The 18307-nt window shown below is 42.4% G+C and overlaps 1 protein-coding gene across 1 annotated transcript in view; it reads right to left on the reverse strand.

Moving 5' to 3' along the window:
- The window catches only part of ATAD3A (ATPase family AAA domain containing 3A), a 30243-nt gene extending 11936 nt beyond the window's left edge, over nucleotides 1-18307 (reverse strand). Inside the window, exons 1-13 of the mRNA XM_075027214.1 lie at nucleotides 18034-18307; nucleotides 17417-17493; nucleotides 16690-16791; nucleotides 15114-15173; nucleotides 14676-14745; nucleotides 12974-13139; nucleotides 12179-12248; nucleotides 8067-8222; nucleotides 7781-7837; nucleotides 6746-6871; nucleotides 4228-4352; nucleotides 1816-1867; nucleotides 827-897 (exon numbers count right to left, since the gene is read on the reverse strand). Coding sequence (XP_074883315.1) covers nucleotides 827-897; nucleotides 1816-1867; nucleotides 4228-4352; nucleotides 6746-6871; nucleotides 7781-7837; nucleotides 8067-8222; nucleotides 12179-12248; nucleotides 12974-13139; nucleotides 14676-14745; nucleotides 15114-15173; nucleotides 16690-16791; nucleotides 17417-17493; nucleotides 18034-18259 — 1358 coding nt within the window. The 5' untranslated portion in view covers nucleotides 18260-18307. The remainder of the gene's footprint in view (nucleotides 1-826; nucleotides 898-1815; nucleotides 1868-4227; nucleotides 4353-6745; nucleotides 6872-7780; nucleotides 7838-8066; nucleotides 8223-12178; nucleotides 12249-12973; nucleotides 13140-14675; nucleotides 14746-15113; nucleotides 15174-16689; nucleotides 16792-17416; nucleotides 17494-18033) is intronic.

Below are 18307 nucleotides of genomic sequence, written 5' to 3' on the forward strand. Positions count from 1 at the left end.
ATCTATTAGCAGCCATGAAGGAAACAGCTCTGGGATTCCTACGTTTACGCGCAACATTACACACCGACATACCGAGCAGACAGCTCATGCAAAAGAAATGGGGTCAGATTTAAAATCATTTGCCTCAGTTTCAAACCCACCCCCACTGCACACACATGCACAGCATAGAAAGAGGCCACTAAAGCACTGGAGAGGAACAGCAGCTGAAACAAGCACCTGCTGATGCATTTTTTTAAGAGACTGTGAAACATTCAGACAGTATCAACCCTGCATTCTTTTTTGTGATACTGATTTTCATGGGCCCCATACTGTCCTTGCATAAACAACAGTAACTTATCAAGAAAGAGAATGTACTCATTAAGACAATTGATATGTTGAAATACCATCCCTGTTTCAGCAAACGATTCCCCTACAGTGCTGGAAGGGAGCCACACACAGTATGGATGATACATGAAAGGGAACTGCTCACCACCACATACCACATGCAGAGGAAGCATTGTCCTGAAGGGCAGTTCAAGATCCCTTTTGCGCATCTGCTAACATGGGCCAAATGAGCACCCTTTTTACAAGCACTGATCTCTACCCTGTGTACAGCCCTTCTGAGTTCTAATTTCCAGGTCCCAGGAAGAAATAAAGGAGGAGCAAGGGAAAGTCAAAAATTCAGTATATAAACTGAACTAGGGATATTCTGTGCAGGTTTTTTTCAAGTCCTTAGTAGCACAGATCATATATTTCCAACTTTCATTTGCACACCACAGACCCCTTACAGACTTTCCTCAATTCAGGGAAATATCGACGGCTGTAAGGGCTGAAACTGGATACTTACTTGTTGCTGTGCTGCCCTGTTCTGTGCAGGAATGCATTTAAAGTTGCTCTGAGATCTTCACTGATTTTCTCCTGCAAAGATGAAATCCAGAGGAAGATCAACTGCTTGGGGACCTAAGACAGGTCACAGCTTTAAGCAGCATTATTGACAAAGTGAGTTCTGTTATTGTCAACTATTTGCATTACAGTAGAATCCAAAAGCACTATAATACCTTGGAAAAAAAAAGGATCAATTTATATATCCAGGAAAAAGGTTAGGAATTAAAGCTCCCAGCAGAGAGATTAAATATTTACCCACAGTCATTCAGTGATTCTCTTGATTTCAAACCCAAGGCTCTAACCATTGGCCCAGGTGGCCTTCCCTGCTGAACACTATTTTAGCTGGGAAGTCCATTAAGGTACTTACAGGAAAATAATCCACAGCAAAGAATTCACTTACACATTCAAAGTAATTTTCTAGGGATAGCTCTTTAAATAGACTGTTGGGGTTCAAGTAGCAGGTCCAGATTCAATGTACAATATGGTGACTTACTTTGAAAATATAAATTATTTGTATGGGGGAAGATGCTAGCATAGCTTTGTTAATGTAGTGAAAAGCAGTTGTTACGAAAACCTCCCAAGATAAGTATCTGTTGGGACAAAAAACCAAACCCTGCAGGGTATCAGCTCTGCAGTGTGAACAACCTTCTCTTGTTTTCAAGATAAGGCTCTTTCTTTCCTACTGCCCAGTCACTTGCAAAACCTCCAAAAAGACTGTGTCACCCATCTCTTGTAGGGAGGAATTCTCAAGTCAGTCTTGAGATGCTCATTCTATTCAGTTGCAAGATGCTAATTTCTTGTCTCTCCATCACTGAATTAGGCGAGTAGTAAGGCACTTGCCAGTTTTACTCTTTTGCCTGTTGAAAGCTAGTTAATCAAGTTAAACAAGGCGGCTGTCGGTTGACTAACTCTGCAGCATGCACAGGCAATGGACATAGAGAAATTACTTACTGTTGCCCTCTTCCGTAGAAATGCATCCGCTTCATCCACAAATAGCAAGAGGCTGTAAAAGGAAAGCACTACACAGTAATAGGAGACAGGTAAGTGAGGCTCAAATGGCTCAAGGATTCTCCTGTCCCACTATCAGGCACCCATAACTGTGACTAGCTGTAAACCCCAAGGATTACACAAGCAGATTCATTTCTTAAGGCAACATTTCTCAGCTGAGCTACAGCAACTTTTCCATTGCAAGCACTTGGCCCATCCCAACAGTTAAGTAAGAGGTATTAGCTTAAAACACCTTAGGCCATAAATCTGTCTCCAGGCCTCTGGAGTTTTGTTTCCTGCTGTGCAGAAACAGACTGAACAGAAGCAATTCTAGGGCACAGGACCTTAACTTCCTCCAGATTTTTAAATATAGATGGGAGTTTTCATAGGCATGGTTTGGCAACGGGCTCGTATCTAGCATTACTGGTATGTTACTGCCAAGTTGGAGTAGATCTTTGAAATTTAGACTGGCTCCCCAAGTGTTTGTGAGAGTGCTTATTTTACCATTCCCTCCTATTTAGAGAAATGTGCGCACGGGTACAAGACAGGTACACAAGCATACAAGAAATCTTGGTGACAACGGCATTTCCTGCCATTTTTCTTCCTTGCATCATTCTGAAAACCTCAAACCAGAGTCCTCCCCTGCAATTTGCTTTGTTATTTTGGGGGGTTTCTCCTTTCCAAACTGCACTAGCAATAACACAATGGTTTTACTACTTGTGGAGAAGTGAATTAATAAAGTCAATGAATAATTCACAAAAATAAATTCATTTATAACCCAAGGGTAGTGCTCTTCCCAAGAGACAAAGCGTATAAAGATGTTTATCAATAACAGAACCAAGTTGCTCATAAAGCTGTCACAGCTTGTATTACCTTCTCGCCTAGCTTCAAAACCAGCTTTCTTTCAAGGGATTTCAAGGCCTATTAACATCTTTTACTCAGCTCCAGCTTTTCTGAAAATATTCTCAGCTACAGTCTCTGCAGAGAAGTGTCTTCTATCACAACGGCTTTCAGCTAATAAAGGCAACACAGAACTAACAGCTAACATTGTTGGATACCCAGAATAAAATCTGCTTAAATACTTCAATGTTACTAGAGGTTAGAATATTGATGTATATGGATACGTGTAATCTTTGATCACGACATTCATAAGATGGCTATCTGAAGCTTATGAAGTTCAAATGCACAGAAGTTTTTATCAGGACAGAGAATAAATTCAGACCCAGGCAGTGTTGTGAAAGAGAACTCTAGTGAAAGCATCCAGCAGTCTTCATCCAGTTGAGTATCTTCATATCTCTTCCAACTTCTTTTTTCTAAGCTCACTTTAATTATTGCACCTTTCCTTCTCTAACTCCTCAGGGTAGGAGAAGCTTAAAGAGTTTAAATCCTTAGGACATCTACTCTGCATATTTTGGGGTTTTTTTAAAGGGGAAATAGAAACATTTAGATGATGAATGCAGCAAGGATTAAAACAGACACTGGAAAATAATGCCCATCTAAAGCAATCAGAGAACACATAAATCACCAGTTAGCCACATTTACAGAAGACCTGCGATCAAAACAGCACAAAAACCCAAACTGACACCCACTGCAAGTAGTCTATTGAATTTTAATATCCTGGCTGGACAAGCAAATTCTTAGCTACCTCTGGACTGCAAAAATCCATTTACACTAGTATGAACAAATTAACTACTCTTACAAAATCAGCGAGCCAAGATTTAGCCTCAACATGAATGCTTTTCTGCAGATAAAAGTTTGCTTTTAAAGGTGACTGAAAAAGCACAGCAGCTTGTGACTTTTACACCTATCTAATGTCAATGCCTTTAGCATCCGTCTCCCCCTTATCCTCTTTTATTTCTTGTAATTTGCTACTTCTGCTTGAGACTCAAAAGTAAACAAGAAGCTGGATCCAATATCAGAGCCTAAAATCTGAGCAGTCGCAACAGGGAACATAATATCCAGAGACTGTAAACACCTGGTTGCACCTCCATTTGTGCTATGTCCCCTAACTACCGTCAGAAAGCTAATCACTCTGGAAGAAAGGTGTCCCAGCCTTCAAGCAGGCAATATCTCTCCACCTGCCTGGTGAGATCAGCAGAGAGTCAAGCAATGACTGATCTGGAAAATCTGAAGTAAACAAGAAGGGTTTGAGGGAGCAGAAGAGCAAAAACTTTCAGCCTTTTAAATATTACTAAGCAGCAAGAATTCATCCATTCTAGGAAAACTTTAGGAGATGTTATGCCTGGTCAGTATTACCTCATCTGTGCAAGAGTATCATTCAATAACAAACAGAGATCAGGGGTCTGAACTACATCGTTGCAGTGAGTTTCTCTGAGCAAGAAACCGAATTCAGTATTCAGAGGAACCTCTACTTACCCTCTCCTACTGGTGTTTGCCCAGTCAAAGAGCTTATGCATGGCAGTAACTCCTTCCCGCCCCATGGGGGCAACATCGCCACCTGTCATGATGGCATAATCCATGCCCGAGTGCACAGCTAATTTCTGGAAGGAAACAAAAACAGTAAGTTAAGCACTCTCTTTCACTGCAAGACCACGGAAGAGGAGGAGGGAAATAAAAGTAGTTTAGTCCTATCAGCACGCTTATTTGCAGAGGGAAAGTATGCTCTTAGAGAAGAGAATACTTCTTTAGTCACTTAGGGGCAGCTTTCACCATTGCTCTGAATGGGAATGAAAGATGGAAGTTTAGTCTTGTGGCAGTGCACAAAATTTTAATGCTCAGACTGCTTAGACCTTCATCTTTAACTTCTATATTGTTTATTTCTTCCACTGCTTTCTTCATGGTCTAGTTTATAACAGGATTCTACTCTCTCTTAGATGCTTAACTAATACAACTCTCTGAAAATTTTATTCCTTTAAAAAAAAAAAAAAAAAAAGAGTTAAAAGCCTGGAATTAAATGGTCAGTGAACCTGATGAGTATTTGGACAAAATAACAGAATTTTCCCTTTGTGTTTTAAAAGCCTGCTTGTCTTTTAAAGCCAGACTCATTGGTATGGTGACTACGAAGTGAAAGGTTTTGATGAAGCTCCTGAGGCATGCTGGAAATACCTTCCTTAAGCCTGCAGGTAAAAAAAAAAAAAAAAAAAAAATCCTCTTTGATTTTTTGCTAGGACAGAAAATGCAAGTCTATCCATAAAGCAAGTTTGACAGGATGTAGCCAACATTAGCCAAGTGCATCAGAAGAGCCTATGGCTTGCGCTGACCAAAGTTTGCTTAGGCTGTCATGTCACTGCAGGGCAGAACTATAGCCTTGGCAATGCCTCCCTCTACTTCAGCCCAAACAGGTCTACTAAGAGCCAGGTAACATTGTAATTAAGGTCCCAGCTTAAACCTGCACTCCATCTCACTGCAACATCTCAGTGGCAAATTAGCCCACAAATGCCTGTATCTGTAAGAACAGACTTCGCTAGGATTTGAAGCCAATAAATAGGAAGATCTCTCTCTCTCTCCTCCATTTCAGAAAGCAGTTCACAAAGCAGCTACCAATTGAGCTCTGCCATGGTAACAGACAGCAGGCTGAGTTAACATACTATTAGCTGACCCAGACCTGGCTATCCAGCTCTGCCGAGTGAAGAAAAGTCATCTGAAGGTTAAATTGAACAAGTCAGCCCAAGCAGATCAGCAACGGCCCCACAAAACATGCTTAGCTGAATCCAACCAGTTACCTGCTATGCAGCAGGAGGCTGAAAAAAAGCTTTGCTCTGCCCATTAAAACCACCCAGTTCCTGCTACTAATGTTTAGTGTTTTTTATCAGCCCAAAGCTGGAAGCTTTAACAGTTGCATCCAAGTGTGTTTACATCTGTCTCAAGAATCCTGTCATACAGCATTACTACTTACCACCACAGACACATATATGTCTTTGACCTCCAGGAGTCAGAGAAGACCACCACACTATGACATGTTACCTTTTTGGAACAGCAATAATAGCAATCTGTATCATCACTGCCGTTAAACCAAGTACAAAAGTCACAGCTCAGAAAACAGTCAGCTTCCCAGCTCAGTATTCTCTCCTCTCTAGAGCATACAGTTCTCACCCTTACATCCATCTTCCTCCTGACCTGCTCCAATCTTTTACAGCTACCACGACCATCCCCTTGGGAGTTTCTATGCTATTGGGTTAAAGTGTTAAGAGAACTTCTGGACTGTTTAATAAACTTCTTTGTCCACTGCCAATCACTTCTCTCAGGTCTTACACTTCTCCCTTCTCCTTATGCTGCTGTTGCCATTTCCTAGATCCATCCCTCTCTACTGGCTTTAGAAATCCGAACTAGGTGGCATACTGTCAGAGCAGGCAGCAAAACACTATTGGGATATGGGTTTAATGTACTGATAGAAGAAAAAAAAATTCAACTCGCATCAGCACGTCAAATCTGCCACTGTTAAACAAGTATATGAAACCTCAGATCTAGCCGACAAGCACTGAAGAGCAACTAAAAAATCAATTCCTTACTCAAATCCATGCAAAAAACCATCCTGGTAGTGCACATGCTCAGTGAAGCCATACCCATCTCTTCTCTGCTCTGGGATTAGTAAGTGACAGCAGGAAAGACCCTATTTAGACAAGTGCATAAAATTAACAGAGGTGGAAATGGGACAACAGGCTGGTGTTGCGATTTCACAAGTCACAGTTGCCAAGTGCCTTTTCCAGATGGAAGGGCTCTTCTGCCTACACTTAGCAGTAGAACTCAAGTGATTGTACTAATTTAAAGCTGAAGCAGGCTGGATGCCCTTTCCTCCCTTCCCAACAGAGACACAAGAACACAATGTTTATGCAATACTACAGCAACAGATTTCAGACTAGGGAGGGTGCTTGGACCTGAAGTTTTCAGAGCACCCCGCAACATGCAGGTTGTCAGAATCTTGGCAGGGTCTTACCTTGGCAAAGAGCGTCTTTCCAGTGCCAGGAGGACCATACATAAGAATATTCCTGTATAGGCTTTTGTTCTTTTTCGTATTTCTTGTTGCTATGGCAATGTCTCTCACACGTGCTTCTAACTGTGGCTGCAAAAAAAGGGTTAAACTTAAGGAACAGAAAGTACCAACAGACCTGCATCTATCAGCTTCACAGATCAGTACCAGCAAGAAGTAGGCAGCACTCCTACAGTCTCAAGCTTTTAAGCCTTAACTTCAGCTGCTTCTTACTTCAGACCAGGGTCATTTCTCCCTCTATGTCAGGATTTACTCAATTTAAAGTTCTGTCCGCTTGGCTACAATTCTTTTATAAGAAAAAGCAGCAGTGCAGTAACTACTGTAAGAATTGATAACACCTAAGTATTCACTTCCTACTGGATGCCATGGGAGGGATATGTCAAAACATAAGCAACTCTTTGCAGTACTAATTCTTTCATGTAAGTCATAAACATTCATGTTCATACTTATTACTGCATTTGTAGAGATACTGGGAGAAAGCTGTTTCCTGCAGGAGCATTTTCTCTCAGCAGCTTCAAGAAGCACTTAAATTTGCCTCATATCCAGGAATCAAATTCAGAAGCAAATATACAGAAGCAGCCCTAATTAGCAAGTTAAGAACCATTCACAAGTTGGGCAAATACTTATGCTTCTTTGGCTTTTTGGCTTACAAGCAGATCTAGGTTCAGTAATCCTTAACAGATTAGATGAGACAAGTGGAAGTCTGTATATTAACAAGCTGACTACAGAGAAAAACTGTAGCAGGGCAAGAACTGAACTAAGACTTCCAGCTGCTTTGCACAGAGAAAAAAAGGTTAACAGAGTGCTTAACACGTGTCACACTGAACACAGGAGCTTATTTACAGTCTCAGTGCCCTGAGGGTGCTATGTCTCCAGAATTACTGGAATTACAGCTTTTGAAGTGAGCTAAGGAAACAGCCGTTCTCATTTAGATTCCAAAGTCATCCTTCACAGACCAAGACAGCAAAATAGAGTACTCACACTGAGAACAACTCCTTCAAGGGCATCCTGAGCCTTGCTGGTAAGACGCTTACCAACCTGGAGAGGACAAATTCAATTACTGACATGTAGATACCAACCACAGTTTTGACAACTCACCTAGACAAAAAGGTCATATGAAATGACAATGATCTCAGCCCACCTATGCTGTCTCCAATAGTACTTTTATTCACAGAGCCATTGACAGCTCCCTGCCTGACAAAGAGCTGCAAAAGGAGTTTTGCATCCCCATGGCTGAGTGCAACACAAAACCAAAGCTAAACTTTACCTTGATAGGATGCTTCAGTGCCTCCAGCACAGTAATGCGCGAGGTTTCTCTCACCAGGGAAGGTTTGCCCAAACGTGCTTCTATGTATCGCCCTGCTACTGCAGTGGCATTCTTGGCAGAGTAAACACCCACTGCCAGCAGCGTTAGGCCTGCCACCTGCAAAGAAAAGGCAGAAGGATTAGGAAAAACACTTGGCAAGGCAACGCTATTGTGTGTAGCATGCCCTGTGGTGGGGAATTAAGATTCAGGACAAATGCTGACCAATAGGGGTTTACTTTTGGTAAGATGTTTTATCACTGTTCAGTCAAGGTCTTACATTCCCTATTCATAGGGCATTTAGTGCTCTTGCATCTCACAGTGTGAAAGGCAGTGGAAGCACAAGTAATGCATATAGTCATATATCCAGAAGTACATACTCCCTGCTCAAAATGTGTGTGGCTTTTCAAACTTTTAACTGAGTATGCATTAAGACAAATAGCCATCAGGCGTTGCTACAAACCGGAGTTATAAGCCTCCTATGAGAAAACAGCATCTCCCATAATGCTGAAGCTTTAGCTTCCAGTGTTTTGAACAAAAGCACATTGGGAAAGTGGCATGGTTTGGGGTTTTTTTCAGGTATTCTGTGCAAGCAGTTAAGAATAAGCCTGCATCAACCAGGTGCTGTCTGACATGCTAACCCTCACCATAGAAGAAAATGTATGCCAAATTAAAGATGCTAAGACAAACATCTGAACTGTGGCTGCCACCAAGGCAGTACAGAGTAGGGAGCAAAAAGGACTAGCCAGAGTACACCTGCTAAAGGTGAACAGTCATGCCAGACCCAACACAACAGGAAAATAGGTACTCAAGAGGAGCTTCAAAGCCAAAACCACCACGGGAATTACCATCACTGCATCAGAGACTGTTATTTCACAAACCCCAGAACATGAGACATTCCTATCAATTTGCCGGTGAAGCAGAATCCAGGCTTCTCTGCGGTTTATGGTTGTGGCTTGGTTCAGCACTACGTTGGCTCATATTAAACCAAGAGCCCCACAGGCAGCTTCTTCCACCATAGCTAGCTGTCAGAATAGACAAGGAGCTGTGCTGACAATATTAAAGACACTCCAGGAGGTTGCTAAGAATAAAATTTCAGGACAGGATTTGAAAGCAAGACTTTACAGAAATCTTTAGCATGTATAGGATTGTTTCCTTAATACTCAGAGACTGATAGCACTGATAAATTTTTTAAAACTTCACTTAATGTGCACAAACATAAGCCTCCAGTTCCTTCTGTCTGTACATATGCAAGCGAGTCAGTTGATTTACCAAAAGTCCTATTCACCTGAAAATGCAAGGGAACAAGGGGCATTACTTTTAAACTGAGAGGTGTTTGGGAAGAGGCCAACTGTTCCACACAGTTCAGAGTGCAAGTAATCAGTCGTGGTCAGCTTACAGCTAGATGCCAACAATTCCTACCAGAGCAAGCCCAGATAGACAAAAGAGCAAGCTGCAGCATTGCTTTTAAAGTAAGCAGACTTTTACTACAAGTACAGACCAAGGTCAAAAGCCTCAAGGACAACAAGGATGGCATTGTTAAATAAACCATGAGACACCATATGTTCAGTTTCACTCTGCTTGAACATGTGACATCACCTTTGCTTTGGATGGAAACATGAACAGTTCAGAATTGTGAGTTCCAAGATGAAAAGAGTAAGATTACTTCCACACCTGATTTATCTCAGTTTACAGGGACTTTAGAACACAAAAGAGACTCCTCCTTTTTAGCAGCCTCCCTCTAAAAACAAGGTACCATGACAAATGATCTCAAGCACTCTTATACCATCTGCTTTAGCAATATCCAGTACTGAGCAAAGTTACAGGTTGATACATCAGATCCATCCAGGCAGAGAGAAGTATTTCAGACTTTTGGACTTCACTGAGTTCATGATACAAGATACAGAGAAATACAGCTTTAAGACTGACAGCTATGTATCCAAACAGGAAAATTACTCGACTCTCACATTCACAGAAGAACCCAACTACTATGCCAACTCCACAAATCGGTCTGATTACAGTGCCTATCTGTTTATCATGAAGTATCTAGTAAAGAAATGAATCTCTGACTGATAAGCAAAGTGAATTCCACTAAAAAAACCAACAAACTCAAAAATCTTTGAGCAGAACCTTTGAGGCTTCTGCTTGGATGGGTAGAGGCAGAAAAAAGGCAGCCCTTACAGTAGGCAGGAAGAGCTGAAAATCCATCCAGGGCTAATTTAGAGGAACCCTAAAATAACTGGCTAATTCTTACCTTATAGTCACTTTTCAAAGCAACAGAAAATATGCGTTCCAGCTGTGTTACCTCCTTTCCAAAAATATACTTACTTTTTTTTTTTAAGCCAGATGTCCCAAATTCACAAGACAAGAGCTTGTCAGAGGCAAAAATGACCATAATGCAGGAAACCAGTATCTGGGTCAAGAGAATATGCAGCTAAAAGCACCAAGCACTAATCTGCAAAAGGCTCTGAATAGTGCAGGCATTCCAGGTACAGCCTACAGATTACAAAAGGATCCACTAAACGCATGTCTTGTTCTCCCCAGCGCACTCAGGCAAAGTGTCTTTTATATCAGCCTGTGTGTATAAAACTGGAGGGTGGAGCAGATGGTGGTGACTGACTTAAAGCAAAATGTCCATTTTAACAAGCCATACTACTAAAAATATATTTTCACTGTAAAGTTTTAAGTAGTACACTGAGAAACAACTTTATGTCCATAAGAAGCCACTACCATGCTCTTTTGTCCTGTGAAAAGATCTTAGTTCAGCTTTTAATCAACTTATTTTGCACACCTAACAGTTCTCCAAGTGCTCTCTAGGCTACATCAAAATTAGATATAAAGTTGTGAGATAAGCAGCAAAGTGAGTTTTAGATCATGTCCTGCAAGGTCTTGAAGTTCCAGAGACTAGCAGTGCTCTTTATAGATGAAAATGGTACCCTCAAGCGTCCTGATCACAAAGAGCTGACAGTCTGCTATCCACCTGGGATGAGAGTAGCAGGCAAGTTCTTGGCAGCTAATTTGGTGGGAAGAAATTGCACTCAGAGACAGAATGCACGCAAAAGGGGAATGCTGAAGAATTTCTTTCTGTGGCCTTAAAATCATATTATAATTTATATAATAATTTAAAAACAAAACAAACTTTCATGATGCATCTCTTACTGTTTTCTGGGGGAGTATTCTCAGAAGTTTTTTACTGTAAGGGGTACGTAATAAAAAAATTTGAGACCACTGGTTTAGAGGGAACAAACCCTTTTTGTGCCCACCAGATCGACTATTACACATCTCCAATACAGCTTCCCTAATATTCCTAAAAAAAAACCAAAAAACATTTTCAGTTTGTAGTTTAACTGCAAACATACAAAAGACATCGGGGTGGGAGGAAATGGGGATTAGATCCCTGTTCCCCAAAACCACCGCTGGCAAAGTCGTCTTGTAACAGCAGCATTAAACATTTCATAATGCTCTGTTCCCCTATGAACATTTATAGATGTTAGTGCATCATGAAAGTACAATGAACATCAATCATTAAAAACCTGAATGAAAACTTGTCAGCTCAGAGCCCAGTCAAACACAAAATTTGCTTTCAAGATCTCGAAGAAAAAAAATCTGTGATTATCTCTAATTGGCTGTTAGGTAAACCCCTTACTCCCCTACATACATAGAGACAGCAAATTCTAGAACAATCTGTGGAAAAAAAATCCCAACCAACCTGTGAAAAAGACTTATCTACTTTTTTCACAGATTCTGCATCTATTACTTGTAATAGCTGGCAAACTTTCAGGAAATGTGTTTGTAAAGGTGATGGTGCCTCCAAAGACAAGACAATCATATGCTGTTCATCAATCAAAGCCAGAACTTTTGTGACCAATGAGAAACAAATTATCTATACAGAGAAGACAAGAATTAATCTGAATAAAAATCTGAAGCACAGCATCTCCTTAAATGAGGACTGCAGATAGCACTAAGTGATCAGCAAACTCCTGCAGTGGTTTACAGTTTATAAACATATCAAAGAGTTTAACACATATTTACAGACAGACTTTTCTGGAAGTTATCAATACATGTTACAATCTTACCGTGGCCGTAACTTTATCCCAGTCTGTTACAAAAGCACGGAATCCTTCCCCAAAGAGCATCCCAGCTGTCCTATGGTAAGCAAGCAGCAAGGCAAGCAGAAGAGAAAGGGATTTCAAAGACTGAATCGAAGCAATTTACAAGACAACTTTATAACGATCTTCTTCAGAACCAGTCAAAGCTAACTGAGGGCTCCCCTGAGAACTGAAACATGAACAAGCATGGCAAATATATTTATAATCATCTGATGTCTATACCTGATCTGGAATTAAATCCAGAAGAGCATTTGGCATTAAGATGATATCAATGTCTGTCTTTAATACGTTATTGGTGCTGAACTGTAACAAAAGGTATTTAATTCTAAAGCTTTTTTTATTCAAAATCTCAAAGGACCTAAAACTAAAAAATCACAAACCTAAACGCCCACCCCTTTGGAGATAGACCACTTTATACCTTTATGGCATTTATTCAGAAACAGAAGGGACTCTCAGAGTTCTCAGAGTAATTGAGTCTCAATCTTAGCAAATAAGGCTTGAAGTAATTTGTTAGAAAAACTGTATAAAATTCACAACTCTATAAATAGTCTCTTTGGTTCACGTTCAGATGACAATGTAGCAAGACAAGTGAAAGACAGGGTTCTCTAATATAATTCCTATTGTTCAGAGTACAAGAGTATACAAACTAACTTTTGATATTCCTCCGAGCTTAGAGGAATAAACAGCAAGGTTTCCTACATGATGGGAGAAATATGCAAAAGCAGTGAGGAAACCTATGCCCTTCTCCTGGCTCGCACGTACTTCAGGGACTCCAACACTGTTTGGCGATGTTCAGCAGCTTTTAAACGGATCTGCTCCCGAATGATGTCTGCGTTCTCCCGCTCAGCCTTGGCACGGGCTCTTGCCTCTGCCTCAACACGCAACATTTCATTCTTATGCCGCAGCTCCATCTCTCGCTCTACAGTAGCTTAAAAAATAAAAAGGAAAAAAGAGGACAATCTTTTGGGCTGTCTTAATCCTAGGTATCAGGCAGGTGAAAGAGATGCATTGCTTCATCCTGGCTTCGCAACAGCTGTGTGTAGTCCCATAGCAGCAGACTTCAAGATCTTAATTCCCTCCCACCCTCCCCCAAAAGGCAGCCAACCAGTACAATATCACAGAAGACAAGACAAGGAATTTTCCCTCTGTGCTCAGAGGGATCACACACCAAATAGGTGGCCTTCTCCAGATGGCACACTGCAAGACAATAATCACGCTTCATTTCTGGAAGTTCATTACCAGAAAAATTGCTCAGGGCAAACTTTAGTCAGAGGTGAACTAGACAAAGGATAAAGCAACAGAGAGTGAAAAACCACACTGGTAGGCCCTGCTGCTGCTCATTAACATAATTTCAGAGAGAAAGGGTAACCTGCTACAGGACAACAAAGGACAACCCTGGGCAAGTAACTACACAGTGTAACATACACTGCTTGTAAGGAAGAGAAGGAAAACAGAGTTGCCTGTACAGTGCTGTCCCAAAGGGGATTTTTGAAGCTCTGTTGCTTCAGACACACAGAATTGCAGAAGACACATTAAGATTGATGTGAATGGAGAACGAATGAGAAACCTAAGAACAACCCAGGAGATGAGGACTTCACAGACAGCACCCTCTATCTTCAGCATCACTGCAAGAAGTCCTGACTGGACCACCTAGCTACTCAATACCTGGTACACATCTCAATACCTGAATGCTCGACAGGTTACCTCGACATTCCTATCTTGGTGCCTCTGAGTAGGTGGATACAAGAATCCCCCTCTCCTACAAGGTTTCACCACTGAGCGTTGTTACATGGTTGCTACAATACTTCCCTCAAAGATACGGACAAACACTGAGAGTACACCAGATGGCAGCAAGGAGCGGACAACACAGCAGTCCACCACTGTGTACAGAGCAAATCTGCCTTCCAGCCCCGTTTGGTCATACACAAATTGCCTTACATTTCTAAGACCTGTGCCCTAGTGGAGTCCCACTGGAGTTCTGCAAACCCAGTGATTCTGGCAATTCCACAACAATGAAAAGAAACAACGCAAGTTTCAGACTAAAACTTCATTACTCAGCGTTTATTTTCTACAGGAAACAGTGGAGACTAGGTGACACGGATTAGGCCGTTCCTCCCAAGAGCTATTTTGTTTCTCTTCCCTCCTCAAAACTGGTTCTATTTTAGATTGTCCCAGTACAAAATCAGAATTTCACTTGCTATATCAGGAGATGCTGACAGTTCATTGGGAAATCCAAGTACCACAGGGCAGACGTTTAGGAGTACAGTCACTTCTAAAACTAATCTTGGAAGCAATGGGTAGTTCTAGTACTACTGGGATTTACCCATTACTTGCCAACACGACATTAACACATGACCCTAATGGAGCATCAACCAATACGGACAAGGAGTGAAAGATCAGTACAGAGAACTCACACGCCCGCCAACCCACTCTGTCACTAGCAAAAGAAAAGTTACCAGCTTACCACGCCTCATGGCTTCCTGCTTCTGCACAGATTCCTCCTGCTTCCTCAGATTCTCTTCATTAGCCAGTTGCTACAGGCAGAGATGACAGCAGAAGATGTGTTCAAGTTGTAAGAACTCGGACAAGTAGGTATTTGTGTAAACTTAAGTACTACAAATGTTTTCAAGAAGCTAGTGCTCAAGTTGAAGTGCATTCTCCCTCTCCGCATCTCCCAGATTCATACTCTTAAGCCCATGCTCCTAGCCACTTTGTCCTAATTCCTGACCTTTGATTTGCCTGGCCAGCGCTGCTGATGCCAAGGAAATAGTACAGATGAAAGCAACTGTGCCTAGCATCAGCCATCTGGCCAGCACAATAGGGCACAGTTCCAGATCACCACTTTGACTTAAGCAAGCTACTATACAGTTCCCAGCTGGGTTAGAGAAGGAAGCCATCATACCTGCTGTCGCATCTGTTCATCATAGCGCTGCCTTGCCAATTTGTCCTGGTATTGGGCTCGCTTCAAGATTAAAAAAAAAAAAAAAGAGTATTCAGAATATAAATATTAGGCATTTAAGAGGGAACCTAGTTCTGAGGGCAATTAGGTTTGGAACATGCCGGAGGGAACCCCCCCGCCCCCCTCCAAAAACCCCAAAACATAAACCCGGGTTTGAATATGAACAGGGCAAAGTTTGGTGCAAAACATCCTCAGCCAGCACCAAAACTCCTCTATGCTGAGAAATCTATATAGTCTGACTTCATTTTAAGGTATCACAGGTACAAAAACAAACAAAAAATGTGCCTTGGCCAGAAAAGGAGACTTCGTCTACTGGGAAAAACATGTTTTTCATGTTCTAAAACACATTACCTAGACTGGTGATTGAAAGCAATAGAACTGTCAAGATATGCTGCCTGTCAGATGAGCTCTGTTTCTGATTGATTTTCTTGTTCCTCATTAATTTCTCTCATTGATTTTCGACTGCAACTGGCAAATAAACCCACGTCACCTACACTCAACTGAAAGTGGTCTGAGGGCCCATGTCCATCAGCAAGGAGGACTCTGTACAAGGGATGATATTATTCTCTATTCCAAACACACAGACAGCAGAACAGCTTGCAAGTTGACTCCTCAACAACTGCAAAGCATGGCACTTCAGAAGTAAATCATGATCAAGTTTGCTCTGACTTCAAATGATGCCCTGTGAACTGCAAGAGTTCAAGAGCTAACTCATGAACAGAACAAACGACTGTGAAGCCTGCTTCCTGAGCCAGCCCCGTTCAAAGTCCAAACTCTGATGGGATAAAAAGCAACATGTGCCAAATAGGCAGGTTTAGCTATCTTCCCAAGCTAGATAATCAATTAATCAATCACCTAATTTCCTGTGCTCTCAAAGTAAAAAGTCACCATATGTGAGCTATTAGCTTAAAATCTAGCTTACACTTCCCTGATTTCAGTATTATTGTCACTTCAGTAACTCACACTAAAACACACCAGAAAGCACCAACATTGCTTACAACACAGCCTCTGGTAACTCTCAGATTTGCATCACTTCTCCTCTTGAGGTATTTTTTCCTGTCTAAAAGATCAAACTTGGAAGAAATAGGATTGTAGGCTACTTAAGACTGAAATCCAAATAACTTCAGAGACACTTCATTATCCAGGCTAACAAATATACTTGATAAGCCAGTAGTCTTCAACCTTTTAACACCATCAGCTGCTAGACACAAGCAGGTGTATCTCAGCATGTTCAAATGTACTTCCCTGAAAGTTTCTTTAGGAAAATTTCAAAGAGCACACAATAAGGGTAACTGCTACTACCAGTTCCTTCAGACATTCAAGAATTTGGTAACAAAAGTTCAAGATGACGAAACTGCATATAACTACAAATCAAGTTCACAATTACAAAGCCAGGGTAGAAAACGGGCTCCCCTTTCCCCCGTCCCCCAAAGGGGGCAATTAATGCATTGTTGCCTTTTCCATAAAGGCGGACAAAAAAAAGACCTCCCATCACTTGGCTTCCCCCTCATTCCCTTACTGCTTGATGCTGTTTCGTTTCTTCACTGAGTGTTTTTCGTCTCTCTTCTGCTTGTACCCGTATCTGCTCATTCTTCAGTTGTTCTATGGCAGCCTCATACTCCTATTAAGAAAAAGAGATAATCATCACAAATAAGCTCAATACATCATCCTATAGAAAAACACTAGTGACAATTATATGCCAAGAAATCCATCTGTAATCAGAGTGGTGCCCTGCAAAGCTGACCAATGACACAAGAAAGCTAAAATATGATCATAAAATATGATTGTAAGAAATCTCATAATCAGCCATTTCAGGATCGTATAGAATTTATTTATAAAAAAAACCAAAGCAACCAACACAAACAATCCCCAAATTCCTTTATAAAAGAAACAGAAGCCTGTCCTCCATCCAACTACTTTACAGTTCCCTGCAGAAAACCCTTGTCATTCCCTAAAAATGGTGGTGATATTCTAGGAGTTACAAAACCACTCAGGACATGCAATTTGTAAACAAAGCCATAAAATATGTCTGAGAATAAGCCAAATCAGCTTTCACTTCACCTTCCAGACTTTTTTTTAAAAAAAAGGCAAATAACTATTTATGCCAAAGCTGAACAGCAACAAGAAAAATTTAGCACTCTCTGCAGATTGCTAGAAAATGAGACTTCAACTCATACCCCCCCCCAGAAACCTGGCAGTTGCCTGAGGCGGGCTATCTGTACAACAGGTGATGAGATCCAACATACCTTAAGCTTTGTTTGCTGTTCCAGCTGCAAGGTCTGCTCCTGCATCTGGGCAAGACTAAGAGCATCTTTTGCATGGCCTGAAATTGACAGTGGGAACAGGTTATCAACAGTACAAAGGTCTTTTCTCCAGTAAGAAAACACTCGGTCTATTCAATCCAAGCTGGCGCTAGCCGAGACGGTCTAGCGCACTGCTCTGAAGCTGTACATTCAAGCCTCCCTGCCGACAGACGGTCGGAAACCTTCTCAGCCCACCCGTGATCTGAAGGCAACGGGTTTACCCTGCTGAGAAGGTGCTTTCCTTCACCTCCTGAAGGTGGAACCTGAAGAAAGTTCCTTCCTCCCCCTTCAGAAGCCCCGCAGGCGATGCTCAGAGAAAGCCAGCGACCCGGAGGGCCGACTTCGGGGCCCTACAGGCCGCCGGGCCCCCCCCAAGAAGCAGCAGCGGCCCCGGGCGAGCACTACAAGAGCCCGAGGTTGCCCGCGCCGGCGGGCAAACACGCTCCGAAAAGGCGCCCCCCCCCAGAACGGCAGATACCGACTAACTGTGGCCAGCGGGAGCTGTGGGGCGACCCCAACCCAACCCCAGGCCCAGACCCCGACCCCGGCCCCTCACGCACGGGACGCGTCCAGCTCCCTCGCCGCCTTGGCCGCCCGCTCCAGGCCCGTGGGGTCGAAGTTGCTCCATTTGTCCTTGGGCGGTTGACGGTCTCCGGTTCCACCTCCCGTCACCGTACCGGTACCTCCTCCCGGGGCCGGTGGAAGGGAGAGACCGGCCGTACCCGGTGCCGCATCCCCTCCGCCCGCCGGGGCCGGGCCGCGGTTCAGCCCGAAGAGCCAAGACATGACGGCGGCGGCGGCGGCGGCAGCACGCGCGCGGGCGGAGGACGCGCC

Source organism: Buteo buteo, chromosome 5, assembly GCF_964188355.1.
Source record: "Buteo buteo chromosome 5, bButBut1.hap1.1, whole genome shotgun sequence".
Lineage (NCBI taxonomy): Eukaryota > Metazoa > Chordata > Aves > Accipitriformes > Accipitridae > Buteo > Buteo buteo.